Genomic DNA, 20926 nt, shown 5'->3' with positions numbered 1-20926 from the left:
AAAAAAACACGCAAAGGAGGCGGCGTTTTCGCCAGGTTTGATTTCTGTTTTATTTTAAACGCGATCCGACGAGCGAAGAGCGAGCTCAGTCTGTATCGTCGCCGTCCGAGCTTTCGTCCGGGCTGCCTTTTTTGTAGCAGAGGGACAGCGTCCGCAGCTCGTCCAGGGCCTCTTGGAAGTCGTCCGTCTCCATCCCATCGGAGAAAAAACTTGCCCACCGCCGCACGTCCGTTCCGTGCAGCTCCCGGTACAAGCCGCCGAGGGTTTGGTACAAGCCCGCCGAGGATTGGAAGGCAGCTAAGACCGGGAAGCATTCGACCTCTGCGGGAGGAGAGAGGAAAAAATTGCTGAGTGGTGGGGTTTCCTGTATTCGGCTGGATTAGTAAATTCATGGGTTTTTTTTACAGGATTGGGTACTGCCAATTGACGGTGCCTCTTTCGCTTCCTCAAACTGGTGGATCATCATGGTCAGCCTCCCTGCTTCTCCACCGTGGCAGATGTTGGGACTTCCGGTACCCAGAATTCCCCAGCCAGCAGGAAGTCCACCCATCTTAACGCAGGATGCCTGAGGAATTCTGGCTATTGGAAGTCCAAATATCTTAAGCGTTCCGGCAAGGGAATTCTGGGAGTTGACGTCCTCCCATGCTAAACCATTCCGGCTGGGGAAATTCTAGGAACTGAAGTCCGCCCATCTTAAATTATGCTGGCCGGGGAATTCTGGGAGTTGAAGGCCACCCACCTTAAATGATTCCATTTGGAAACCGGGTGAAAACACTGCTTCAGCTAAAGCAATTTGCAGCACCGACAGCAGCGTCTACACTCGGGCAACGCCACTGTGGCTTAGCGCGCAACCTGAGCCCCTTGATGCCTTCCCTAAGTCGCACCGTGTGTGTTTGTGTGTCTGTCCTTACTTGCTGGGCTGCGCGATGGCTTCTCGGAGAGCAATCCGTGCTTGTTCAGGAAAGGCGAGAAAAACTGGGGGTACGGGGCCAAAAGCTTGCAGGGCCCTTGCAGCAAAAGCGAGGTGCTGTGCGAGGAAAGGACCGGGAGGTTTGAACGGGAACATTACACAAACACACCCACCCACACCCACAATCCCCTCCCTCCCTTGCCCAGGCTGGCCGGACCACCGACCTCAGGGTCCGAGGCGAGATGGTGTGTAAATAGCGGGCCAGGACTTCCGGTCCGGTCTCACACATGTGAAGGACGGACTTGGGTTCAGTCCCTGGAGGGGCGTTGCTGGAAGGAATATAAGAAGGGAGAGACCTCAAGTTACAACGGGGGGGGGGGAGGGCTGGGTTGTGAAGAGACCCCCGGAGCAGCCACGGGGAGAGCAGAATTATTAATTGGGTCGCTTCTCTGCCCAAAATGCCGTCTCTGAATCAGCCAAGACGCCAGGAATCTTGATTATTCCTCCAGATCAGGGGTCTTCCAACTGGGCCCTTTGAGGACTGGTGGACTTCAACTCCCAGAATTCCTGCCTGGCTGAGGAATTCTGGGAGTTGGAAGTCCACCAGTCCTCGAAAGGGCCCAGTTCGAAGACCCCTGCCCCAGATGATCTTGTTTCAGAGAACCCAGAGCAGACTCGCCGACTTAGCTGCAATACAGGCAGTCCTTGACTCACGACCACAAGGGAGACCCAACATTTCTGTCGTTAAGGGAGACACTTGTGGAGTTTTGCCCTGTTTTACCACCTTTCTCACCACTGTTGCTAAGGGAATCACTGCAGCTGATAAGCTAGTCACTCGCCCGCTTATTTGCAAAGAGCGATATAAAACACACACAAGACCCACAAAGACACACGTGTGCAAGCACGCGCAAGGGACAGACCCTGTGAGAGGGTGAGTGCGAGCCACACACAACCCAAGGGCAGAGTCAAGAGGCCCACCTCACTTGCTGCTGCTTGCCGATCCCTCGCAACACAACCGACTGAGCAAAGCAGCCGGCATCGGCTCGTTTGCCGCAAGACGACAACGCACACCAGGTCGTGCTGGGTTGTTGGTCGTACAAGGCGTCGGGGAGAGACTGGTCCTCTGCCACGGGGAAGGGAAGGGCAACTGAGGCCTCGGCCACCTGGGGAAGGGAAGCAGAGGGCGGGAGGGGAGATGTCTCTTTTGGGGGGTCCGATCTGGTTCTTTGGAGTTAGACCCCCACTCCCACCCCCGTGGTTCCCTCGGAAACCAAGGTAGAGTCAGGACTATCCAGGTTATACAGGAAGTCCTAACAACCGTTTGTTTAGTCACTGGCCAAGGTTACAACGGCATTGAAAAAAGGGACTTATGACCGTTTTTCACAATGTGATCAAAATTCAGACGGGCAACTGACTCGTATTTATGACGGTTGCAGTGTTCCAGATTGTCTGTCCTATCTATCTATCTATCTGTCATATTTTTCTATATCTACCTAAATCTATCATCTATCAATCTACCATCTATTCTATATCTATCTGTATATATCATCTATCAATCTATCATCTATATCAATCTATATCTTCTGTCTATTATCTATCTGTCATTATATTTTTCTATCATCTATCAATCTATCATCTATTCTATATCTGTCTATATCATCTATCATCCTATCATCTAAATCTATATCTTATATCATCTATCAATCTATCTATATCTATATCATCTATATCAATCTTATCATATCATCTCTATCCATCTGTATCATCTCAATCTATCTATCTTGTCTGTCTGTCTTATCTCTGCATCCTTCAGGTAGTGGACCAGATAGCTAATATAATTTTATATTAATTAAATATAATTTAAATGCATTTAAATATCTATAGCCAGGGGATCCGGATTGTCAAAGTCAGACGGTCAGACCTTCCGCCCGGAGAAATTCAGCGTTTCGGTCAGGCTGGCCACGGTGATGTCCGAGGTCTGGAGCCGGTAGGGGACGGTGAGCGTGTCCAGGGCGGTGGCGAGGATGGCGCTCGTGTGATAATCCAGAGAGGGCTAGATGGAATGATAAAAAATAGAAATACCCCCGTATTTTAGGCAGTCCATTTCACGACTGTTCTAAGTGACTTTGACCATTTTCCCCCCACTTATGTGGCCACGTGATCAAGACTCAGAAGACGCTTGGCAGCTGACTCCTATTTATGACGGTTGCAGTGTCCCTGGGTTACCTGATCCTCTTTTGCGACCTTCTGACAAGCAGAGATTCACTTTTAACCGCCGTCTTTCTAACTTAAGAACTGCAGTGATCCCCTTAACAACTGTGGCTAGAAAGGTCATAAAAGGGGGCGAAATAAATTCCACTCCACCCTCGTTCCGGGGCCTCGTTCTTGCATTTAGGAAAGCTCACCTCGTAGTGGACGTAGGGCAGAGAAACCGGGCCCTCCAGTTTGAGCCCCAGGTTCTCGTTTAGTGACAAGGGACAGAAGAGCGAACTGTAGCTGGAAAGCCGGACGATGCCCAGTGCCATGTTCATGAGCCGGTAGAAATTCCGGTGTGGGAGCTGCCGAGACAGAGAGAAAGACAAGCGCCTCCTTCAGCCTAACGTACAATCGTAGGACGTGAACTTCAGAAGTTATTCCACTCCTGCTGGTTTGTCTCCCAAAAAACCCCAAACAAACACAAAAACATAGAGGAACGATGAGGCAGGTCACCAGACAACGCGAGAGGATGCGAGTCCTGCTTTCAGCATCCCTAAACTGTGACTTCCGTCCTCGGCATGCCGCTAGTCCTCAGCGAGCCCTGGGAACTAGTGCTGCTCATCTTCGGGGCCGCTGCGGAGAAGACGGGAGCCCCAGGTTGGTGTAGTGCTGCTGGCGCTGGCTTTGAAAGCAAGACATGGCAAGTTCTAGTTCTGCCATCCAACTTGGGTTGAGTTTGGGCCCAATCACCGGGAGACGGGGAATCCTAGTCCTACCTTAGGCACGAAAGCTAAGTGGGCGACTTTGGGACAATCACTGGGAGGCGGTGAGTCCTGGTCCTACTTTAGGAAGTGGGTGACTTTGGGACAATCACTGGGAGATGGTGAGTTCTAGTCCTACTTTAGGTACGAAAGCTAACTGGGTGACTTTGGGACAATCACCGGGAGGCAGTGAGTTCTAGTCCCACCTTAGGCATGAAAGCCAGCTGGGTGACTTTGGGCCAGTCCCTCCCTCTCACCCCACCCCACCCCACCAGACTTGTCATTGTGGGAAAAGCAGGCGGCAAAAGGGGCATGAGGTATGTCCATTGCCCTGAGTTATTTATAAAAAACAGTACAGGCAAGCATCAAACTTCGTTAATACACCAATATTCAAAAGACAAAAGAGTCCCACTTGCATTGGAGCGAAGCACTGGCGTCAGCCCACATGCCAAGATGCCTTTTCCCGCGTATTCGTCCTGTAGCAGCTCGGCTGCCTTGGATCCCAGACCCGAGAAACCGTTGTGGAGGTCACAGAGCAACTGAAAACCCTGGGCCAGGGGAAAAAAAAAGAGGGTGCAGGTGATTTTTGGAGACTTCCTAGAGAGCTAAAATGCCAGCCGGGCTCCTTTCCAAACCGGGACGGTTGAGAAACGGCGGAAAGAGCAAAGGGGTGGCCGAGACCGTGCGCGAAAATCTGGGATCAGCACCCGGGAGCCTGGAAAGCAGGGGGAAAAGGCTGGTGGTCTTCCGAGAGTGGCTGAACTACAACTCCCAGCGTGCAAACTGGATGGTAGAAACCCCAGGGAAGTTCCAAGATTCCTCCCTGCACATTTTGGCAGGGATCTCCGAACTGGGTAACTTGTAAGACTCGTGGACTTCAACTCCCAGAATTCCCCGACAAGCCATGCCAAAGCCAGGACTAGAATTCCTAGTCTCCTGGTGATGGGCAGAAAAGCACCCAGCTATCGTTCATGGGAGTTGAAGTTCACAAGTTTTAAAGTTGGGAGAGCCCTGCTTTCCAGCCACAAGGGCACAAAGATCCGTGCCGGGTGGATTACTTACCTGCAAGTAATCACACTCTTCCACGTAAAAATGCAGCCGATCCTCCAGCTCCTCAAGGTACCGGCCGTCCTGCAGGAGTTTTTCTCCTTGTCCGAACGCCTCCAGCCGGCTGGACTCTCTGCAGCGGACAGGTAGCCGAATTTGTTAGCCAGGAGAGACAGGATTTCTCCCCCCACCCCCCTAAAAAAATTGGGAGAATGGTTCCCCCCCCTCCTCCTCCCCGCCTAAGAACCGCCCAGGCAGGACCCCCGACTCACTCCTCGCGGTTGTATTCGTGGATGGTCAGGATGCTCCGTGGGTGGAGATTGGTACGGAGGAAGTCAGACCAAGCGGGCGCTGGGCTCTCCGATGCGAGGGGCTTCGTGAGCTGCTGCGGCTTTCCTGGGAAAAGAGACCACCAGGAGATGCACGGGCCACGTTTCAGCAAGGTGCTGGAACCGAGGGTCTTTGCGGTGGGAACCAAGCCCTTTAGTTGATGTGCTGTTTCCGGCAAGCTGAATTTCGGCCAGCTCCTCTACTCAAAATTTCAGACGCTCCAAAACTACTATAAAATCTAAGAAAGGGGTCTCCAAATGTGGCAATTTGAAGGCTCGTGGACTTCAACTCCCAGTTGTTGTGCTAACCGGGGAATTCTGGGAGCTGAAGTCCCACCAAATAAAACAATATAAGTAAAATATAAAATGAAATGAAATGAATTAAAAGAAACTTATATAAACTAAAACGGAACAAATTAAAAAAAATTGCAATTAATTAAAAGCTTGTATAAAATAAAATATAAAATAAATTGCAATTAATTAAATTAAAAAGAAACATATAAAATAAAATGAGCCTTGGTGGAGCAGTGGGCTAATGCCTCCTTAAGTAACACCAGCTGCCTGCCATTAGTGCAGGTTCGCCTCCCACCAGGCTCAAGGTTGACTCAGCCTTCCATCCTTCCGAGGTAGGTAAAATGAGGACCCAGATTGTTGGGGACAATAAGCTGACTTTGTAATAATGCCGCTTGGGGGGGGGGGGCAAAAGCCCTAATAAGCAGGCATACACATAGAATGAAGGCTACTGCTAAGCTTGTAAGCCGCCCTGAGTCTTCGGAGAAGGGCGGGATATAAATGAAATTAAAATAAATAAAATATACATAGAATGAAGGCTACTGCTAAGCTTGTAAGCCGCCGTGAGTCTTCAGAGAAGGGCGGGATATAAATGGAATTAAAATAAAAAAGAATAAAAATAAAATAAAAATGCAATCAAATAAAAATAAAGCAGGCAGGCCCCATTAGAGGTAAGACCCTGAGCACTATACACGCGCACGCACGCACACACCCACAAACACACAGACTTCTTTATCAGCAGAGAGGGTCTTGGATGCGAAATCGCCATTGGAAAACGTCTCACCCTGAAATAGAGAGAAAAAAGGAGAAGAGCTGTCATGGGACAAAGTAAATAAATAAATCAGATCTCTGGTCCCTGTTTATCCATCCCCAAGACTGATGTAACCTCCAATGATTTGTATAAGCTTTTGCGTGGGGGGAGAGAGAGAGGGAGGGAGGGAGGGAGGGAGAGAGAGGTTCACCTCAGGCTGGTCAAGTCCTTCCAAAACGGGACTGGGAGGGACTGGATCTTGCTGGTGCGTTGTGAGGTTCCCCTTCCTGGAAGGAAAAGATGCATTGGTATCAACCAGAGTAGGAAATACAGTCGGGACCAGAATTTCTGTTGTTAAGTAATAATAATTATGAAAGTTGGAAGGGATCTGGGAGGTCATCTAGTCCAACCCCCACCCCCGCCGCTCAAGCAAGAAACCCTATACCAGGGGTAGGAAAGAAAGAAAAAGGAGAGAGAAAAAAATAGCTAATTGCCCTTGGAAAAATCCGCTCACCAAGCTACGGGGCTGTTGGTTTTCGGATCCTCGTACAGGTATCCCTCCTGTTTCAAAGCGGCGAGACTTTCTGCCCAGAAATTAAAAAAAAACACACAGGTTTCTGGTTTTAGAGACCCCTGGTAGACCGAAAGACATCAAGAGGCAGGCAGTCCTCACTTTACGTCTCCAAAGGCAAACAGAACCTCTGCTGATAAGCGAGGCGTTCGTGAAGGGAAATCGCACCCGTTTTTTGACAACCTCCCACAACGCCTCCGGTGCTTCTTGGCAGGATTTACCAGCCTTGAACTCGTCACCTTTGAGGTCCATCAGGATGAGGCGGGGGGTGAACGTCTCCCGTCCTTGCAAAGTCCTCCCCGTTCGGAACAGGACGTCATGCTGGATGACCTCGTCTACGTCCGAAGCCGTGGAATTGGATAAGAACAGAGCTTCCTGGAAAGCAGACATTAAAAGGTTGAAGACTTCAGAAAAATCGGATTGGATGGAAGATCTCTGGGGTCTCCTGCTCTCGAGCGGGGGGTTGGGCTAGAAGACCTCCGAGGTCCCTTCCGATCGTAATGTCCGGTGTACTAAAACGGAAGGATAAGAAGTTAATAAAGCCAAAGAAATCTCAGTCTGAGCAGCCTGTTGGTCCCCCGTCACTGAAACATTTTGTCTTACGTCTCCAGCCTTTCTGCAGTTGCAGGTGGTCCTCGATTCACGACGCTCTGTTTAGTGACCGTTGGAAGCTATAAACAGCGCTGAAAAAAAGCGACTTATGATAGCTTAGAATGCTGGGATGGAGACATGTGGGCGATCCGTTGCAAAAATCCACCAGGATCTTCAAAGAAGTGACAGAAAGAAAGAGAGAAGAAATCCTTCGCAGCAGCCCTCATTATCCTGGCCCAGCCCATTGTGGACTACCTTGCAGGGCTCTTATGAGGATAAAAGCATGCTGGGGGAAAAAAAAGAAAAAAAAGCCATGCAGGCCAGTTCATACTGGTGGAAGATACACTGTAATGCACGTGTGCAAATGCATAGGACAAAATGCACACACGTGTACAAGCGCGCATGCGTGTAAACATTGGCAACTCGCACATTTGCTGACAGCTTCACTGGAGAGCTGGGCTGACGGGAGCATGCGTAAGCCACGCCCAGTCTGTGGGCTGAGGGCCAATCGCGTGCGTCTTTCGGAATGACGCCATCCACATTAAAAACAAAAAAACAAAACCACAACGCTCTGTCGGCGCATGCGCGCTCGGTGCCTCGGCTTACCTGAAGGCCCCACCAGTGAGCGCCCACGCTGCTCGCGTAGTGGCCGAGTTGAAGCGTCACCACCTCGCGGACCCCCGACATGTTCCCCCTCCGCGCTCTCGTTTCGGGCTCCCGCTACGAAAGGGGCGACATGGGCCGTTGAAGAAGAGGGAGGGGGGGGGGTTTAAAAAAAAAAAGAGGAAATTACTCAGTCTGCGCAGGCGCGAATGGTAGCCCGTCCGTCGCGCGCCACTGAAGGGGAGGGGGAAAGCCAACGCGGTCTTTTGATTGGCTCTCGTCACCAATCGGTAGGGAGCCGCGCACGGCCTCCATTCTTGTAGTTCCCCTCGGTATAGACTGCAACCTCATTGGTTAAGTGGATAGGAATGGGGTGGGAGTGAACAGTCACTTCCGGTAAGGACAAGCCCTGCCTTCTCCTTTCATCCTTGTGAATGCTGAGCCGCTCTGCCCATTATTTTCTCTATGTTAGTCTCAAGGAATTAATAGGGCGAATTGGATAACAGATTTGAGTGGATTTTTTTTTTCATGCAGCATATTGTAAATTGAATAATGGAAGTTTATTCCATTTTTTGCTCGTAAATCTACCTGGAATACAGGTTGTTCAACTCAGCAAGCCTGCGATCTAAAACAACCAACCTAGAGGAAGAAACAATAGTGTTGGTAGGGTCCTTGGAGGTCATCTAGTCCAACCCCTTGCTCAGGCAGGAAACCCTATACCATTTCAGACAAATGGCTGTCCAGTCTCTTCTTAAAAACTTCCAGTGTTGGAGCATTCATAGCAGGATAAACGGCAGGAGAGAAAGGGGACAACTCAAGACTCCATTACTAAATACTAGGTATAATGAGCAGCTCAATTTGAAATTAATTAGTCCAAAGTCTGAGAAAGCCATCATCCTCATATGTTCTCACGTAATAAAGTGGTACTGAATTTGGGGGAGGGCCTTCTCTGTGGAATCAACTTCCCATTGAGCTCCGGATGGCCCCGCATCTCTGGTCCTTTCGTCACGGTCTTAAAACATTTCTCTTCCATCAGGCTGACCTGGACTGACGATGGATTTTTAAGTAGACTATTTTTAATATTTTATCATTTTATCACTGGGGCTTGTTAGTTTAATCTTTTTAAACATTTGTATTATTGCGTTTTATTGTTGTTAGCCGCCCTGAGTCCTTCGGGAGATAGGGCGGCATATAAGTCCCAAAAATAAATAAATAAATAATATCTATTTTATTGATACCTCTGGATTTTACCTAGATTTAGGTTAATTTCTTTCACTACCAACAAAATCCAACGGAACGAGGAGACAGGAAAAGAATACCATAAAATTAATCATAGAAACAGCATCTACTTAAGAATTGAACTTTACTTCAAGCACGTCTTCCTAACGCACCGAGTTAAAATTTGATGGGCTTAATATACGTAGGAGGCAGTGTCTGTAAACAGGTTTGAATTCATTTGATGGTAAAAAAAAAAAAAGAGCGTAAGTTTTCTAGGACTCAACATTCCCGGTTAATGTAAAAAGAGCACATGCCAAAGAAGAAGCTTTAAAAGCATTTATTACAAGGGAATTTAAGCCGTGATGTCCATGTGTCAGGAGAGATCCTTTGCTACAAAAAAGCGCTGATTCGCTCAAACAGTCCGGGATTGCATCCAGACAGAAAACGGAGCTCCAGTCGACCCTCCTTGGTGCTGGCTATTTCAGCATGGAAAGAATTTCATATACATATAAAAGAAAAAAGAAAAAGGGTCAGGTTAGGAACGGGCTCCGGAAGAAACGCAAAAAAAATAATCTTACAAAGCAAGCTTTATTTTATTAATTACGATTTTTTTAATCCTACCTTTATTATTTTTATAAATAATTCAAGATGGGGAACAATCCTAATACTGCTTCCTCCATTTTCCCCAGAAATAGGTGGCCTGGGCTGAGAGAGGGAGGGACTGGCTTAAAGTCGCCCGGTTTGCATTCAAGCCTAAGGCGGGACTAGAACTCGCCGTCTCCTGGGGATTGGCCCAAAGTCACCCAGCTGGCTTTCATTTTTTTTAAGGTGGGACTAGAATTCACCGTCTCCTGGTTTTTATCCTGGCGCCTTGACCCAGAGGTGAACCAATCTCTTGACTTTACCCTCTGCCCTTTTAACCAGGCAGGAAACTGAAAGCCAAGCAAACCCACAGCCTGACTCTGAAAATAGCGAAGCTTGCCTTTTTCGTGCTGCAGCCACTTGCGTTCCAGATAATATTGATAGCAGCTCTCAAACTCCAGATCTGTGTAGTTGAAAACCTGGATGGGAACGAAAGGCTCCAGGGCGGCAAAACCCTCCTGCAGTTTACAAAAAGAACGGGGGTGGGTAGAATGAAGATGAATACGAGGAGATTAGATAGTGGAGATTCTTTCAGCTTGTCCGGGGAAAAGGGAGGGCAATTAACTAGAATGCGAAACCTGCCCTCGTCCAGCTCCTCCTTTGGAATATTCGTAGCTCAGGGTTGAAGTGTGGGGTCCTTGGAGCTGTCTTGAGGCTGGCGGCTTTCTCCCAGACGTTTCATGACCCAGCTAGGTAACATCATCAGTGCTAGAAGGGGTTGAGGAGGAGGAGGAGGAGGATGACGACGACGACTCCTTGGTCCTCTCTGAGCTTGGTGGTTTTCTTTCAGATGTTTCATGACCCAACTAGGCGACATCCTCAGGGCTAGGAGGAGGATTTGTAGAAACCTCACTCCCTTCTACGTTGAACTTTACCTACTTGGGTCATCTCCAAGAAAACCACCAAGCTCAAACAGCACCAAGGACCCCAATCCCTCCTCCTCCTCCTCCTCCTCCTCCTCCTCCCTCCTCCTAGCCCTGATGATGTTGCCTTGGTAATGAAACACCTGCAAGAAAGCCACCAGGTTCGGACATGCACAAAGGCCAGACCACTCCTTCTGAATATTAGCCAAGCCAATGAGGGTGAGGAGTGTGGGACTCCGTTAAGAGCTGGCTTCCAACTCGCCCTTCAGACCAGCTGCTCACTCACCCGTCCCAGAAGTTCGTGCGGCAAATAAAACCGTCGGAGCGTGTAGGGTGCTCCTGTTTGGCTGAGCGTGGCTACGACGGCCCCTCCTGTCTGGAAACACACAAGAAACAACAGGTCAGAGCCACAAGCCTATCCACGGCCAGCCTCCTGGAAGCTGTGGCATCTGCCTCGGCTCTGTCTCCGTCTTAACTTCCTGGAGGGAAGGGTGCTGTGCTCACCCAGTCGTTTGCCACCATCTTCCTGAGGTTGTGTATCAGCGTCAGCTCCTCCACTGAGACCTGAGGAGGAAGAGAAAAATGTTACATTTTCAGCACATTTGGGAAAAGATCGTTACGTCACCCTCATTAAAGACAATACACTGGGAAGATTAGAACACTGAATATCAGAGTTGGAAGGGACCCTGGAGGTCTTCTAGTCCAACCCCCTGCTCAGGCAGGAAACCCTAGACCATTCCAGACAAATGGCTGTCCAGTCTCTTCTTAAAAACGTCCAGCGTTGGAGCATTCACCACTTCTGGAGGCGGGTTGTTCCACTGGTTAATTGTTCTAACAGTCAGGAAGTTTCTCCTTAGTTCGAGGTTGCTTCTCTCCTTGATTAATTTCCATCCATTGCTCGTTTTGCCTTCAGGGGCTCTGGAGAACAGGTTGATCCCCTCTTCTTTGGGGCAGTCGCTCAAATACTGGGAGACTGCTATCAGGTCCCCGCTAGTCCAGTCACTAAACAAATGGTCTTAAGTCAAGGACTACCTTTATGTGCTAAGCTACACTTAAAGCGAATGTCCCGGGCCAAGTCAAGGAGAGAACCTACGTTTTGCTTGTTATGTTTCAACGCCGTCTTCCCCCAAAGGGAGTTGATTCCATCCACCGCCACAAGCAGCCGGAATGACCCTTGGCAGGATTGGTGCTTCAGCTCTTTCAAGATCACCCCGACGGCATCGCTGGCATATTTCACCCAAGCCAAGCCCTGAGGAAGGAAGGGAGGGAGGGAGGGAGGGAGGGAGGGAGGGAGGGAGGGAAGAAGGAAGGAAGGAAGGAAGGAAGGAAGGAAGGAAGGAAGGAAGGAAGGGAGGGAGGGAGGGAGGGAGGGAGGGAGGAAACGGTGGGCCATCTTGCCACCCTGAACAACTGGGCTACAAGCTCCGTGGTTTGCAGGGTGGTGATGAAATCCTGGCATTATTTTTTCTTTTTTTAAGAATTCAAAGTGGCCTCCATAATGCTCCTGCCTCCGACTTTCCCCACAACCACCACCCAGTGGGGCAGGTCAGGCTGAGAGGAAATCTCCCAACTGGCTTTCATGGCTATGATAGAACTAGAATTCACCATCTCCTGGTGATTGGGCCAAAGTCACCCAGCCAGCTTTCAAACTCCTGGTCTCCTAATTTCTCTTAACCCTAACACCCGAAGCACTACAAGAAACCGGCTCTCTTTTAACACGCTAGGGAAATCCGTAAAGCCCCTCGGAGATTTTAAAGTAAAACAGCCGTGAATAAGGAGTTCGCAATAAACTACCCCACAGGCAGTTGGCGTTAATTCAATAGGAACGGTGTACGAATTTCACTGTTCTTCCACTTTTAATAGAAGCCTCACCTTGTCAGTCAAGTCTAGCAGAGAACAGCCCTCTTCGGTGACATCACGCTTGCCCCATATGTACTTCTGTTGTGTTTTGATCTGCAGTGCGCACAGACAAGGAAAAAGAAACACTAAATTAAGAGAGAAAAATCCCTGTTGTGAAGCAACTTGAAAGAAGGACGTGAAAGCAACAGATGTCCAGAAATTTATTGCTCGTGACCCTGGAAATTCCACGGAGCTTTCCGAAGAAAAGAACTAAATGGATGGGCTTTTAAGTCAAGGGCGAGCTGGAAATCGAATGGATGTTTTTCTCTCTCCCTCCCCAAAGGTTAAGAGAGATTTTTTTGCCAACCTGGGCTAAAATCTTTTCATTGGTGATTCTGAAATTCTTCAGCCAGTTTGCCGCTTCCATGGGCTGGTCTAACCGCTCGGGATTGTAGGAAGATGGCAGCAATTCTTTACAATTCTTCACCCAGAGGTGAGCTGCGGCAGGGAGAGAAAGAACGACGGTGAGGCAAAGACATGTAACAAACATCTCCTTCTAACCTCGGACGTCCAGCATCGGCCCGAAGGTACCGCCATCCCGTTGAAGCTCTCCGAATAAAAGGGCCTTTTTTTCGCAGGACGTTTTCCCCTTGATCTCATGAGAGTTCCGCTCTCACGAATACTGCCCAAACTTTAAAAAAAAACACAATTTGGAATACCCTTTCTTTAAAAAAATAAAGAAATACAGAGAGTTGAATTTAGCTGCCCAAGGATCCTTGTAAGTTAATGGTCAAAGAGAAAACCCAAAGCAGAGGGATTGTTAAAAAAAAGTTGTAAGGCCTGGGAACATCAAAATGCAGAGTGCTTTAATCGGTCATTTAAGTTATGGCTTCTGCATAACACCTCTGGCCAATCTGGACGGTGCATTCTTCAGAGGAGCCCTGATGGCTAGAATTCCACTACTGCAGGCTAACTCTGCCCACACCCTGGAGTTTGAGCCAGGCTGTGGGTGGAAGGACTAAGGGTGACATGATATCAGGGTTCCAATATGTGAGGGGCTGCCACAAAGAGGAGGGCATCAACCTGTTCTCCAAAGCACCTGAAGGCAGGACAAGAAGCAACGGACGGAAGCTGATCAAAGAGAAAAGCCATCTAGAATGAAGAAACTTTCTGACAGTGAGGAGAGTTATCCAGGGGAACAGCTTGCCACCAGACTTTTATGGGTGCTCTATCACTGGAGGTTTTTAAGAAGAGATTGGACAACCATTTGTCTAAAACGGTATAGGTATGCTTGAACTAGAAGATGGACTGAAATAGGGTAGGGTTTCCTGCCTGAGCGGGGGGTTGGACTAGATGACCTCCAAGGTCCCTTCCAACTTTATTATTATTATTACCTCTAAGGTCCTAACTCAGTTATTCTGATCTTGACCGGGCTCAAGGGGGACTTAGGTCAGAAAAATGAGGACCCAGATTGTTGGGGGGGCAATAAGCTGACTTTGTAAAAAAAAAAATGCTGCTTGGGAGGGGGCGAAAGCCCTAATAAGCAGGCATATACATAGAATGAAGGCTATTGCTAAGCACATTGATTTGTGCTTCTTAGATTGTAAGCCGCCCTGAGTCTTCAGAGAAGGGCGAGATATAAATGGGATTTTTTTTTTTAAAAAAGGCTAATAATGCTCCTGCATTGTAAAATGCCGCGAGCGTGCCACAAAACGTTATCGGGCAATATATAAGCCTAAGCGGTACCGGTATTGCTCTTACCGTCTGGAATGTGAACGATGACCCAGTTCTGCCTTGCACAATAATGAACGGCATGGCAGAGAACCATGGTCTTCCCTGTGGTCTTCTCTCCATCTTCAAGACCGTTTTAAGGAAGAAGCCATAGCCATCCCCATGCATCTACAGGTATTCCTTGAGTTACGTCTATTCGTTCTGTCGACAGTTCCAAGTTAACGACGGCGCTGAGAATCGTGGCCACCTGACTGCGGGACGCTGCAAAGGGCTGCAAAAGCTAGCCCCGAGTGCCCAGCGTCCAAAATTGCAGCCGTGCGACTGGGGATTGTCGATGCGAGCAGCCGTCACAACTTCAAAAAGAGGTCCTGACCTAAAGGGCTCGGGGGACATCCTCTGTCACTCTGAACGGCCGCTAAGTGAGGACCACCTGGGTAGGATCACGGATCTTTTCAAAGGAGAAGGGATCCTGCAAACCGCTGGGTCTAACCCTGTTCTTAAATCTGATTCCGCAACGGCGTCATCACGAGGACCAGAAACTTGCCTGGTCTCACTCGGCGAAAAGAACAGCCTCAGCTGTGTCGGAAAGGATACAGAGGAGATATCGGACGGCTGGATGAGCCAAGTTGGTGTGCTTGAGGTAGGTAATGAGTTCGAGCGCCGGCTGCCGAATCATGACGCAAGCTTCGTTGAAGGTTTTCATCTGTCAGGGGAAAGAGAAAGCAGACAGAGCAGGGGGCCTTCAAACCGGGCCCATTTATGACTTGTGGACTTCAAGTCCCAGAATTCCTCAGTCAGGCACGCGTGCCTGGCTGAGGAATTCTGGGACTTGAAGTCCACAAGTCATAAAAGGGCCCGGTTTGAAGACCCCCTGAGAAAGAGGGGTCATTTTAGCAACATCAGGGTAGAGCATGGGGCTGCTTTGGAGGGCCCAGCCCAGGGTTCACAGGCTCACCCGGCCACATGTGGAAAGGCAGACACGTCACCTGGAGTTTGAACCGAGCTGGGAACCCATGGGGGAGCATTTTCTTCACTTCCTCGGGCGAGATGGTGTAAAAGTGACCCAGGTGGTCTTCGCCGTGTTCGGCCTGCAGGATGGAAAGAGAGGAAGGCGGTGCAGAGATCGGCCGGTGTTGGATCGTCAGGCCGAATTTTCAAATGTCTCTTTTGTTCTGGACATAAACAACGAGACCTTCCCAGCCGTTAAGAGAAACCACAGGGAGGAACGGCAAATCGCCGGGTGGCGTCGCCACGAGGAGAACACAGGCCGCCCTCAACTTGCCACCGCAACGGAGCCCCAAATTTCTGTGGCTAAGCGAGACGTCGAAGCGATTTTTAGCCCCGCTTCACGACCTCTCCTGCCACGGCGGCGAAGCGAATCGCTCTGGCCGTTAAAACAAATAACCTGGTCGTTAAGTGAATCCGGCTTCCCCGGTTGACTTGGCTTGCCAGAAGGTCGCAAAAGGGGGATGCTGCGACCGTCGTAAATGTGAACCCATTGCTAAGCGTTCGAATTTTGATTCTGGGGATGCTGCAACGCGTCGTGTGAAAATAAACAGCCACGTGTCCCTTTTTCTGGTGCCGTTGTAACTTTGAACGGCCACTAAATGAGCTCTTGTCATTTAGGTGTCTCTAGAAGGCTCTGGATAGAGGCCAGTGAGCCTTCATGCAATCGTTCTTCCGGTCTGGGAGCATAAAAGTGGTGGGATCAAGAACGCCTTTAGCCCAGGGGACTAAGATTTCTTTCTTAATGCGCTGGTGATCTCGAACGGAGTAAAATAGGATTAAATCCATTGCCACCATCAGCTTTGGGTGCCTATGCCCACACTGGGTTTATTTGTTCCAAGTTGACAGGGAAAGATCAGTTGCCTGGCAACCGGGAGACTCTGGATGGCAGGGACCGGCCTGCGCTTCTGCAGATGTGTGTGTGTGTTACACCACAGGGTCTTGCCTGCCTGTTCCGGTTTCCATGGAGACCCCTAGAAGATTCAGCGGGGGGGGGGGAACATTCTCAATGGCAGAGGCGGCCACAAAACCTCCCGATGACATTTTTTTTTTGTCTGCGGCAGCTCAAATGGTAAAAAGGAAGGTGACGCACAACCTGAGGGGAGCTTCTGATTTTTAGGATGTGTCCCTTTTGAATGGCAGGGCTGTTTGATCATTTTGGCTGCCGCACCGACGACATGGTGTGCGAGTGGCTTTAATTGCAGTCCCGGCCTGACTATTAAAAAAATAAATAAAAAAAAACTGGCAACCACCAAAATCTGCACATTTGGCAATTGACGTCCCAAGTATTGATTGGGAGCTGATATAAAGAAATAACTTCTATTTCCAGATTTTTTTAGGAGACGCTTGCAGCTTTCTTAGAGGTGGGGAAGGGATTTGGGATCTCCCAGGCAAAGCCTTTGCAGGTTGCGGGTCAAGGTGGAACTGAAAATCAGCTCTACGGGGAAACTGGAACTCAACTTTCTTTGTAGGATATAATAATAATAATAATAATAATAATAATAATAATAATAATAATAATAATAACAACAACAACAACAACAACAACAACTATTACAGGAGCATTTAATGAAAAAGCTCTAATTGAGGGGAAAAGGGGACTACCATTAAGAAGCTGGAGGGAGACTTGAAAGAACAGATTTATTTATTTATTTATCATATTTTTATACCGCCCTTCGCGGTATAAAGGGACAGATTATCATGGATAACACTTATCAACTAGGAGTGGAACGCAAATTGATGGCACACAATCAGACAAATAGTTAACAGAATCTTGCAAGCCTTTGTGGCTTTTTTTGATCTGGTTTACCTCAAAGGACTGACCTCCCCACCCCATCAATCCAAGTTAAATAGATGCTGGAGAAAAGGTATAACAGGGAAGCATACGGTGGCTTACGTACAATTTAAAAGGATTGCCGGATTATTCTGTCCTACAAACACAACTCACGCTGACCAAGGAGACCCTCTTTCCAAACAAACACACACAAGGCTCAGTCAAACTATAAATATTCTACTTTGCTTGGTTCAGAGTCGCAAACCGTTGTCAAAGAGTCTACGGATGATTGGAAACGCCCCTTCCGTGCCTAATATTAACTCACTGGGTCGCTCTCGCTGGTGAAGAAGGCAGCTCTGGGCATTTCCGGTTGAAGCTGGGCATTCTGGGTTGACATTGTCCTCTGCCAGGTTCTGGGGTGGAGAAAGCCATCCAGTTCCAGCTAAGGGAAGGAAAAAAAAGCCTGCATGAGTAGGGAGAGCGCCTGGCTTTTCAAAACGGCAGCTAGAAGAAGAAAGGTGAACTGCTAAAACTTTAAAAATAAAATAAAATGGCAGGTTTAGAAACAAGTGGTTGGGTATCCATAGCCTGAAGAAGAAATGAACAGCACGATTCTACGTTTTGGGTACCTCCTCGTCCCCAAATCACAGACAGGTGGATGAACTCACCATGTATCCCCGTGGGATAAGTTTACTCAAAGTCCTCAGCATTGTCCTCCTGCCAATAAAAATAGCAGTTGCTTGGAACAAAAGGTATTTTGTTTCTTTTAAGCAGGATTCCCCCCCCTCCCCCACTTTTTAACTTGCTGAAAAGCCAAGCTTTGAGTAATAGTTATGTAAGTCCCTCGATGGCCTAAAGGAAAGAGTTGGTTTCCGGAGGTATTACAGACCAGCAAACTCAGTGGGTGCGCCAGCCCTCTGGAACAGCTTGCCAACCGAAATCCGGATGGCCCCCGACCTCCGCACCTTCCGGCGCGACTTAAAAACTTACCTGTTCCAGCAGTGCGGCCTGGCCTGATAGCTCTAATTGGGGTCCCAGTTTGTTTTTACTATTGTTTTTTCACTATTGTTCAATCTGTATACCTACCTTATTCTGTACACCGCCCCGAGTCCCTCGGGAGAAGGGCGGTTTATAAAAACAAACAAATAAATAAATAAATAAAACCAATTCTTTTCTAAAGCGTAAGTAAGATGCAAGAGGATCTTGTATTCTTTTGTTGCTTTTCATTGTTTTCCTCCCAAAAATTTGTTTCTTCAAGGTTTATCACGAGGAACTTAAGCATCCGCTCTTACCTCTATTTTCACCTACAGGTTGTCCTCGACTTTACGATCACAATTGAGCCCAAAATTTGCGATGCTAAGCGGGATGTTTGTTACATCAGCTTTGCCTCGTTTTACGACCTGCCTGGGAAGACATTTCCATAGAATCTTTACCGTCATTTTGTAGCTCACAATGAAATTAAGAGCAGCGTGCACACAAGTAAAAAAACCACTGAAGTGAATCATTGCAGTTGTTCAGTTAGCCAGATTTTAATTCTGTGTGTGACCAGCCATACGCTAAGTAAATAAGTTAGCCAGATGGCTGTTAAGTGAATCTTGCGGATCCCCACTGACTTGGCTGCTCAGAAGGTTGCAAAAGGGGGATCATGTAACCCAGGGACACTGCGACCGTCATAAATAGGAGTCAGTTGCCAAAGGTCTGAATTTTGATCACGTGACCGTGGGGGATGCTGGAACGGTCGTTAAGTGTGGAGAACGGTCATAAGTCACTTTTTTCAGTGCCGTTGTAATTCCAGTCACTAAACAAAACCGTTGTAAGTGGAGGACTTCCTGTAGATTTTAAAGGACATTTCAAATTTGCTTTCTATGATGTGAGACCCAACTAAAGACCCACTCTCAAGGAACCAGGCCAGGGTCCTCAAACCTGGCCCTTTTATGGTTTGTGGACTTCAACTCCCAGAATTCCTCAGGCAGGCATTGCCTGGCTGAGGAATTCTGGGAGTTAAAAGTCCACAAGTCATAAAAGGGCCAAGTTTGAAGAACTCTGCTCCAGGTAACTTCGGGGCAGAAGACAGAAAGTTTCGTCACTTCGTAGCCACGTTTGGAGCCCCGCCCCCCACTATGTCGGGAAAGGCTGCACAACAACCCTGCGAGGTAGGCTCGATCGAGAGACCAGCCCAAGGCTGGGGTCGTCCTTCCTCGCGGGGTCGTCTCTAGACTTTATATGAAGAGATACGACGGCCGGGGGGGGCGTCTAATTGTGTTTTCCCCCCCTCCCCACACACACACACACATACACAAACCTGGCATCAACTGGGGAATAAAAGCAAAAAAGCTCCCCAAAAAAGGCCTGGTCGTCCCTGCCTTCCACCAAAGACCAAATATATCTTCCTCCTCACAAAAAAGGGGAAATAAAGGGAAAAAACGCCAACCGCCGTGAAGGGATTAAAAAAAAATACCCTCCACGGTTCCTTAGGAGTTTTCCGCTGTGCTGGGCGCCGCCATCTTAACTTGCCGCGCGGCTCAGCCCAACGGCGTCCCCGCGTTCGGGCGACGGGTCCCGCCGAGGGACAATCTTCCTCGGCCCGAATCTTTTTTTTTTTTCTTCGCGCTCCCCCTCCCTCGCCCTCGCTTCTCTTGGCAGGGCGACGACGATTGGCGGGCCGCGCTGAGGAGAGGGCGGGCCCCGTCCGGCCTGGATTGGCTGCGGCCCGCGTCTCTTCTCTCCCGGCCCCGCCCCCGCGAGCCAGGGAAGGCATCCCGCTCTGAGGGAAAGAGGGGGAAAAAAAAAGACGAGGAGGGGTGGGTTCCAAAAAAAAAAAAAAAAAAAAAGAGGAGGGGTGGGCGTGGCCAGGGCGCGCTCGAGCGCGAGGGCAGGAGCGCGCAGGCGCGCGCTGAGGCCAGAGCGCCGCTGCCGTCGCCGTCACCGTCGCCGCCGCCGTTCGCTGCCGCCATTTTGGATCCGCGGCCGCCCTCAGAGTGAGGGGCGAGCGAAGGAGCCAGGCGAGGCCGCCGTTGCCGCCCGGCTCCGGCCTCGCCCGACCACCACCACCAGCACCAGCAGCAGCAGCAGCCGCCATCCGGCCTGCGGATGAGGCGGCGGCCTGGCCGCGATACGGTGCGTGGCGGACCGGCCGGGGAGGCGGCGGAGATGCGGTGTGAGGCGGGGGTGGTGGGGGTGGAGGAGACCGTGCCACCGCCCTGACAGCTAGGCCGAGGCGTGACAGACTTTCCGGGGCCGGGAAGGAGGGAGACTCGTCTAGGCCGCTCTCGGCTTCGGGGTGGGGGCCAAGGGGGGCTCCCCGCGGAGGAGGGGGAGGAGGAGGGGGAAAACCCCTTTGGGGGAGGGGGAGGGGGGAAGGGGTGGGCCTGGCTGTGCCCCAGATTTGCTGGTGGAGGGAGATGCCATCCTCTGCGAGTGTGTGTGTGTGTGTGTGTGTGTGTGTGATGTGTGTGCACACTTGTATCCTCAGCCTGGGAGGTCTGTGCGTGCAAACCTTCATAGAGGGGGGCATGCATGGTGTGCGGGTGTTTGTGCTGTGCCAGCACACCTGCGAGTACGTGTGCATTGAGTGTGTGTGTGTGTGTGTGTGTGTGTGTGTGTATCAATGTGTGTATTGAGTGTTTCTGTGTGTCACCTTTTATCTGAGTGTGTATTAGGTGTGGTGCGCGCCTTCATCGGCTGAGCCTGTTAGGTTTGTACGTGTGCCCTTTTTGGGGGGGGAGTGTCGTGTGTGTGCGCGCACACTTTTACCTAAGTGTCTCTGTGTGTGTGTGTGTGAGAGAGAGAGAGAGAGAGAGAGAG

General features: G+C 49.5%; 2 protein-coding genes across 4 annotated transcripts; both read right to left on the bottom strand.

Moving 5' to 3' along the window:
• Window positions 1–25: 25 nt before the first annotated feature.
• On the bottom strand, window positions 26–8269 carry MSTO1 (misato mitochondrial distribution and morphology regulator 1). 2 transcript variants are annotated; one of them, XM_083374329.1, is made up of 13 exons: window positions 8054–8269; window positions 7096–7231; window positions 6800–6869; window positions 6497–6572; window positions 5187–5311; window positions 4931–5047; window positions 4284–4422; window positions 3316–3468; window positions 2832–2963; window positions 1889–2073; window positions 1135–1239; window positions 912–1027; window positions 26–321 (listed from the first exon to the last, which is right to left on the bottom strand). In XM_083374329.1, the coding sequence occupies exons 1-13, from the start codon at window positions 8132–8134 to the stop codon at window positions 86–88; spliced, it is 1671 nt and encodes a 556-aa protein (XP_083230455.1). In that variant the 5' UTR covers window positions 8135–8269; the 3' UTR covers window positions 26–85. The 2 variants fall into 2 exon arrangements, with proteins under 2 accessions (XP_083230455.1, XP_083230456.1); XM_083374330.1 differs by having other exon boundaries at window positions 4284–4415; window positions 4930–5047; window positions 8054–8268.
• Window positions 8270–9590: 1321 nt separating this feature from the next.
• DAP3 (death associated protein 3) lies at window positions 9591–19660 on the bottom strand. 2 transcript variants are annotated; one of them, XM_083374331.1, is made up of 14 exons: window positions 19425–19660; window positions 18415–18526; window positions 17791–17839; window positions 17448–17564; window positions 15330–15431; window positions 14938–15046; window positions 14374–14466; window positions 12980–13110; window positions 12646–12726; window positions 11867–12022; window positions 11278–11337; window positions 11060–11149; window positions 10251–10368; window positions 9591–9744 (listed from the first exon to the last, which is right to left on the bottom strand). In XM_083374331.1, exons 3-14 carry the CDS (start codon window positions 17830–17832, stop codon window positions 9659–9661), a joined length of 1185 nt encoding a protein of 394 aa, XP_083230457.1. In that variant the 5' UTR covers window positions 17833–17839; window positions 18415–18526; window positions 19425–19660; the 3' UTR covers window positions 9591–9658. The 2 variants fall into 2 exon arrangements, with proteins under 2 accessions (XP_083230457.1, XP_083230458.1); XM_083374332.1 differs by having other exon boundaries at window positions 18415–18522.
• Between the last annotated feature and the right edge of the window lie 1266 nt (window positions 19661–20926).

The sequence above is a fragment of the Vipera ursinii genome (assembly GCF_947247035.1).
Source record: "Vipera ursinii genome assembly, chromosome: 15".
In the NCBI taxonomy this organism is placed as follows: Eukaryota; Metazoa; Chordata; class Lepidosauria; order Squamata; family Viperidae; genus Vipera; species Vipera ursinii.
This window is presented reverse-complemented; position numbering and strand designations above follow the sequence as displayed.

Excerpts from the sequence above, each read along its gene's own strand:
- MSTO1 (XM_083374329.1), bottom strand. The coding sequence starts at position 8,134 with ATGTCGGGGGTCCGCGAGGTGGTGACGCTTCAACTCGGCCACTACGCG. Across the intron at positions 6,870-7,095 it reads CATCCTGATGGACCTCAAAG|AAAGTCTCGCCGCTTTGAAA; the intron begins GTGACGAGTTCA and ends ATTTCTGGGCAG. Across the intron at positions 5,312-6,496 it reads AAGGACTTGACCAGCCTGAG|GGAAAGCCGCAGCAGCTCAC; the intron begins GTGAACCTCTCT and ends TCTCTTTTCCCA.
- DAP3 (XM_083374331.1), bottom strand. The coding sequence starts at position 17,832 with ATGCTGAGGACTTTGAGTAAACTTATCCCACGGGGATACATG. Across the intron at positions 14,467-14,937 it reads AGCCGTCCGATATCTCCTCT|ATGGAGAGAAGACCACAGGG; the intron begins GTATCCTTTCCG and ends ACGGTCTTGAAG. Across the intron at positions 13,111-14,373 it reads CATCGTTCACATTCCAGACG|CTCACCTCTGGGTGAAGAAT; the intron begins GTAAGAGCAATA and ends TCCCTGCCGCAG.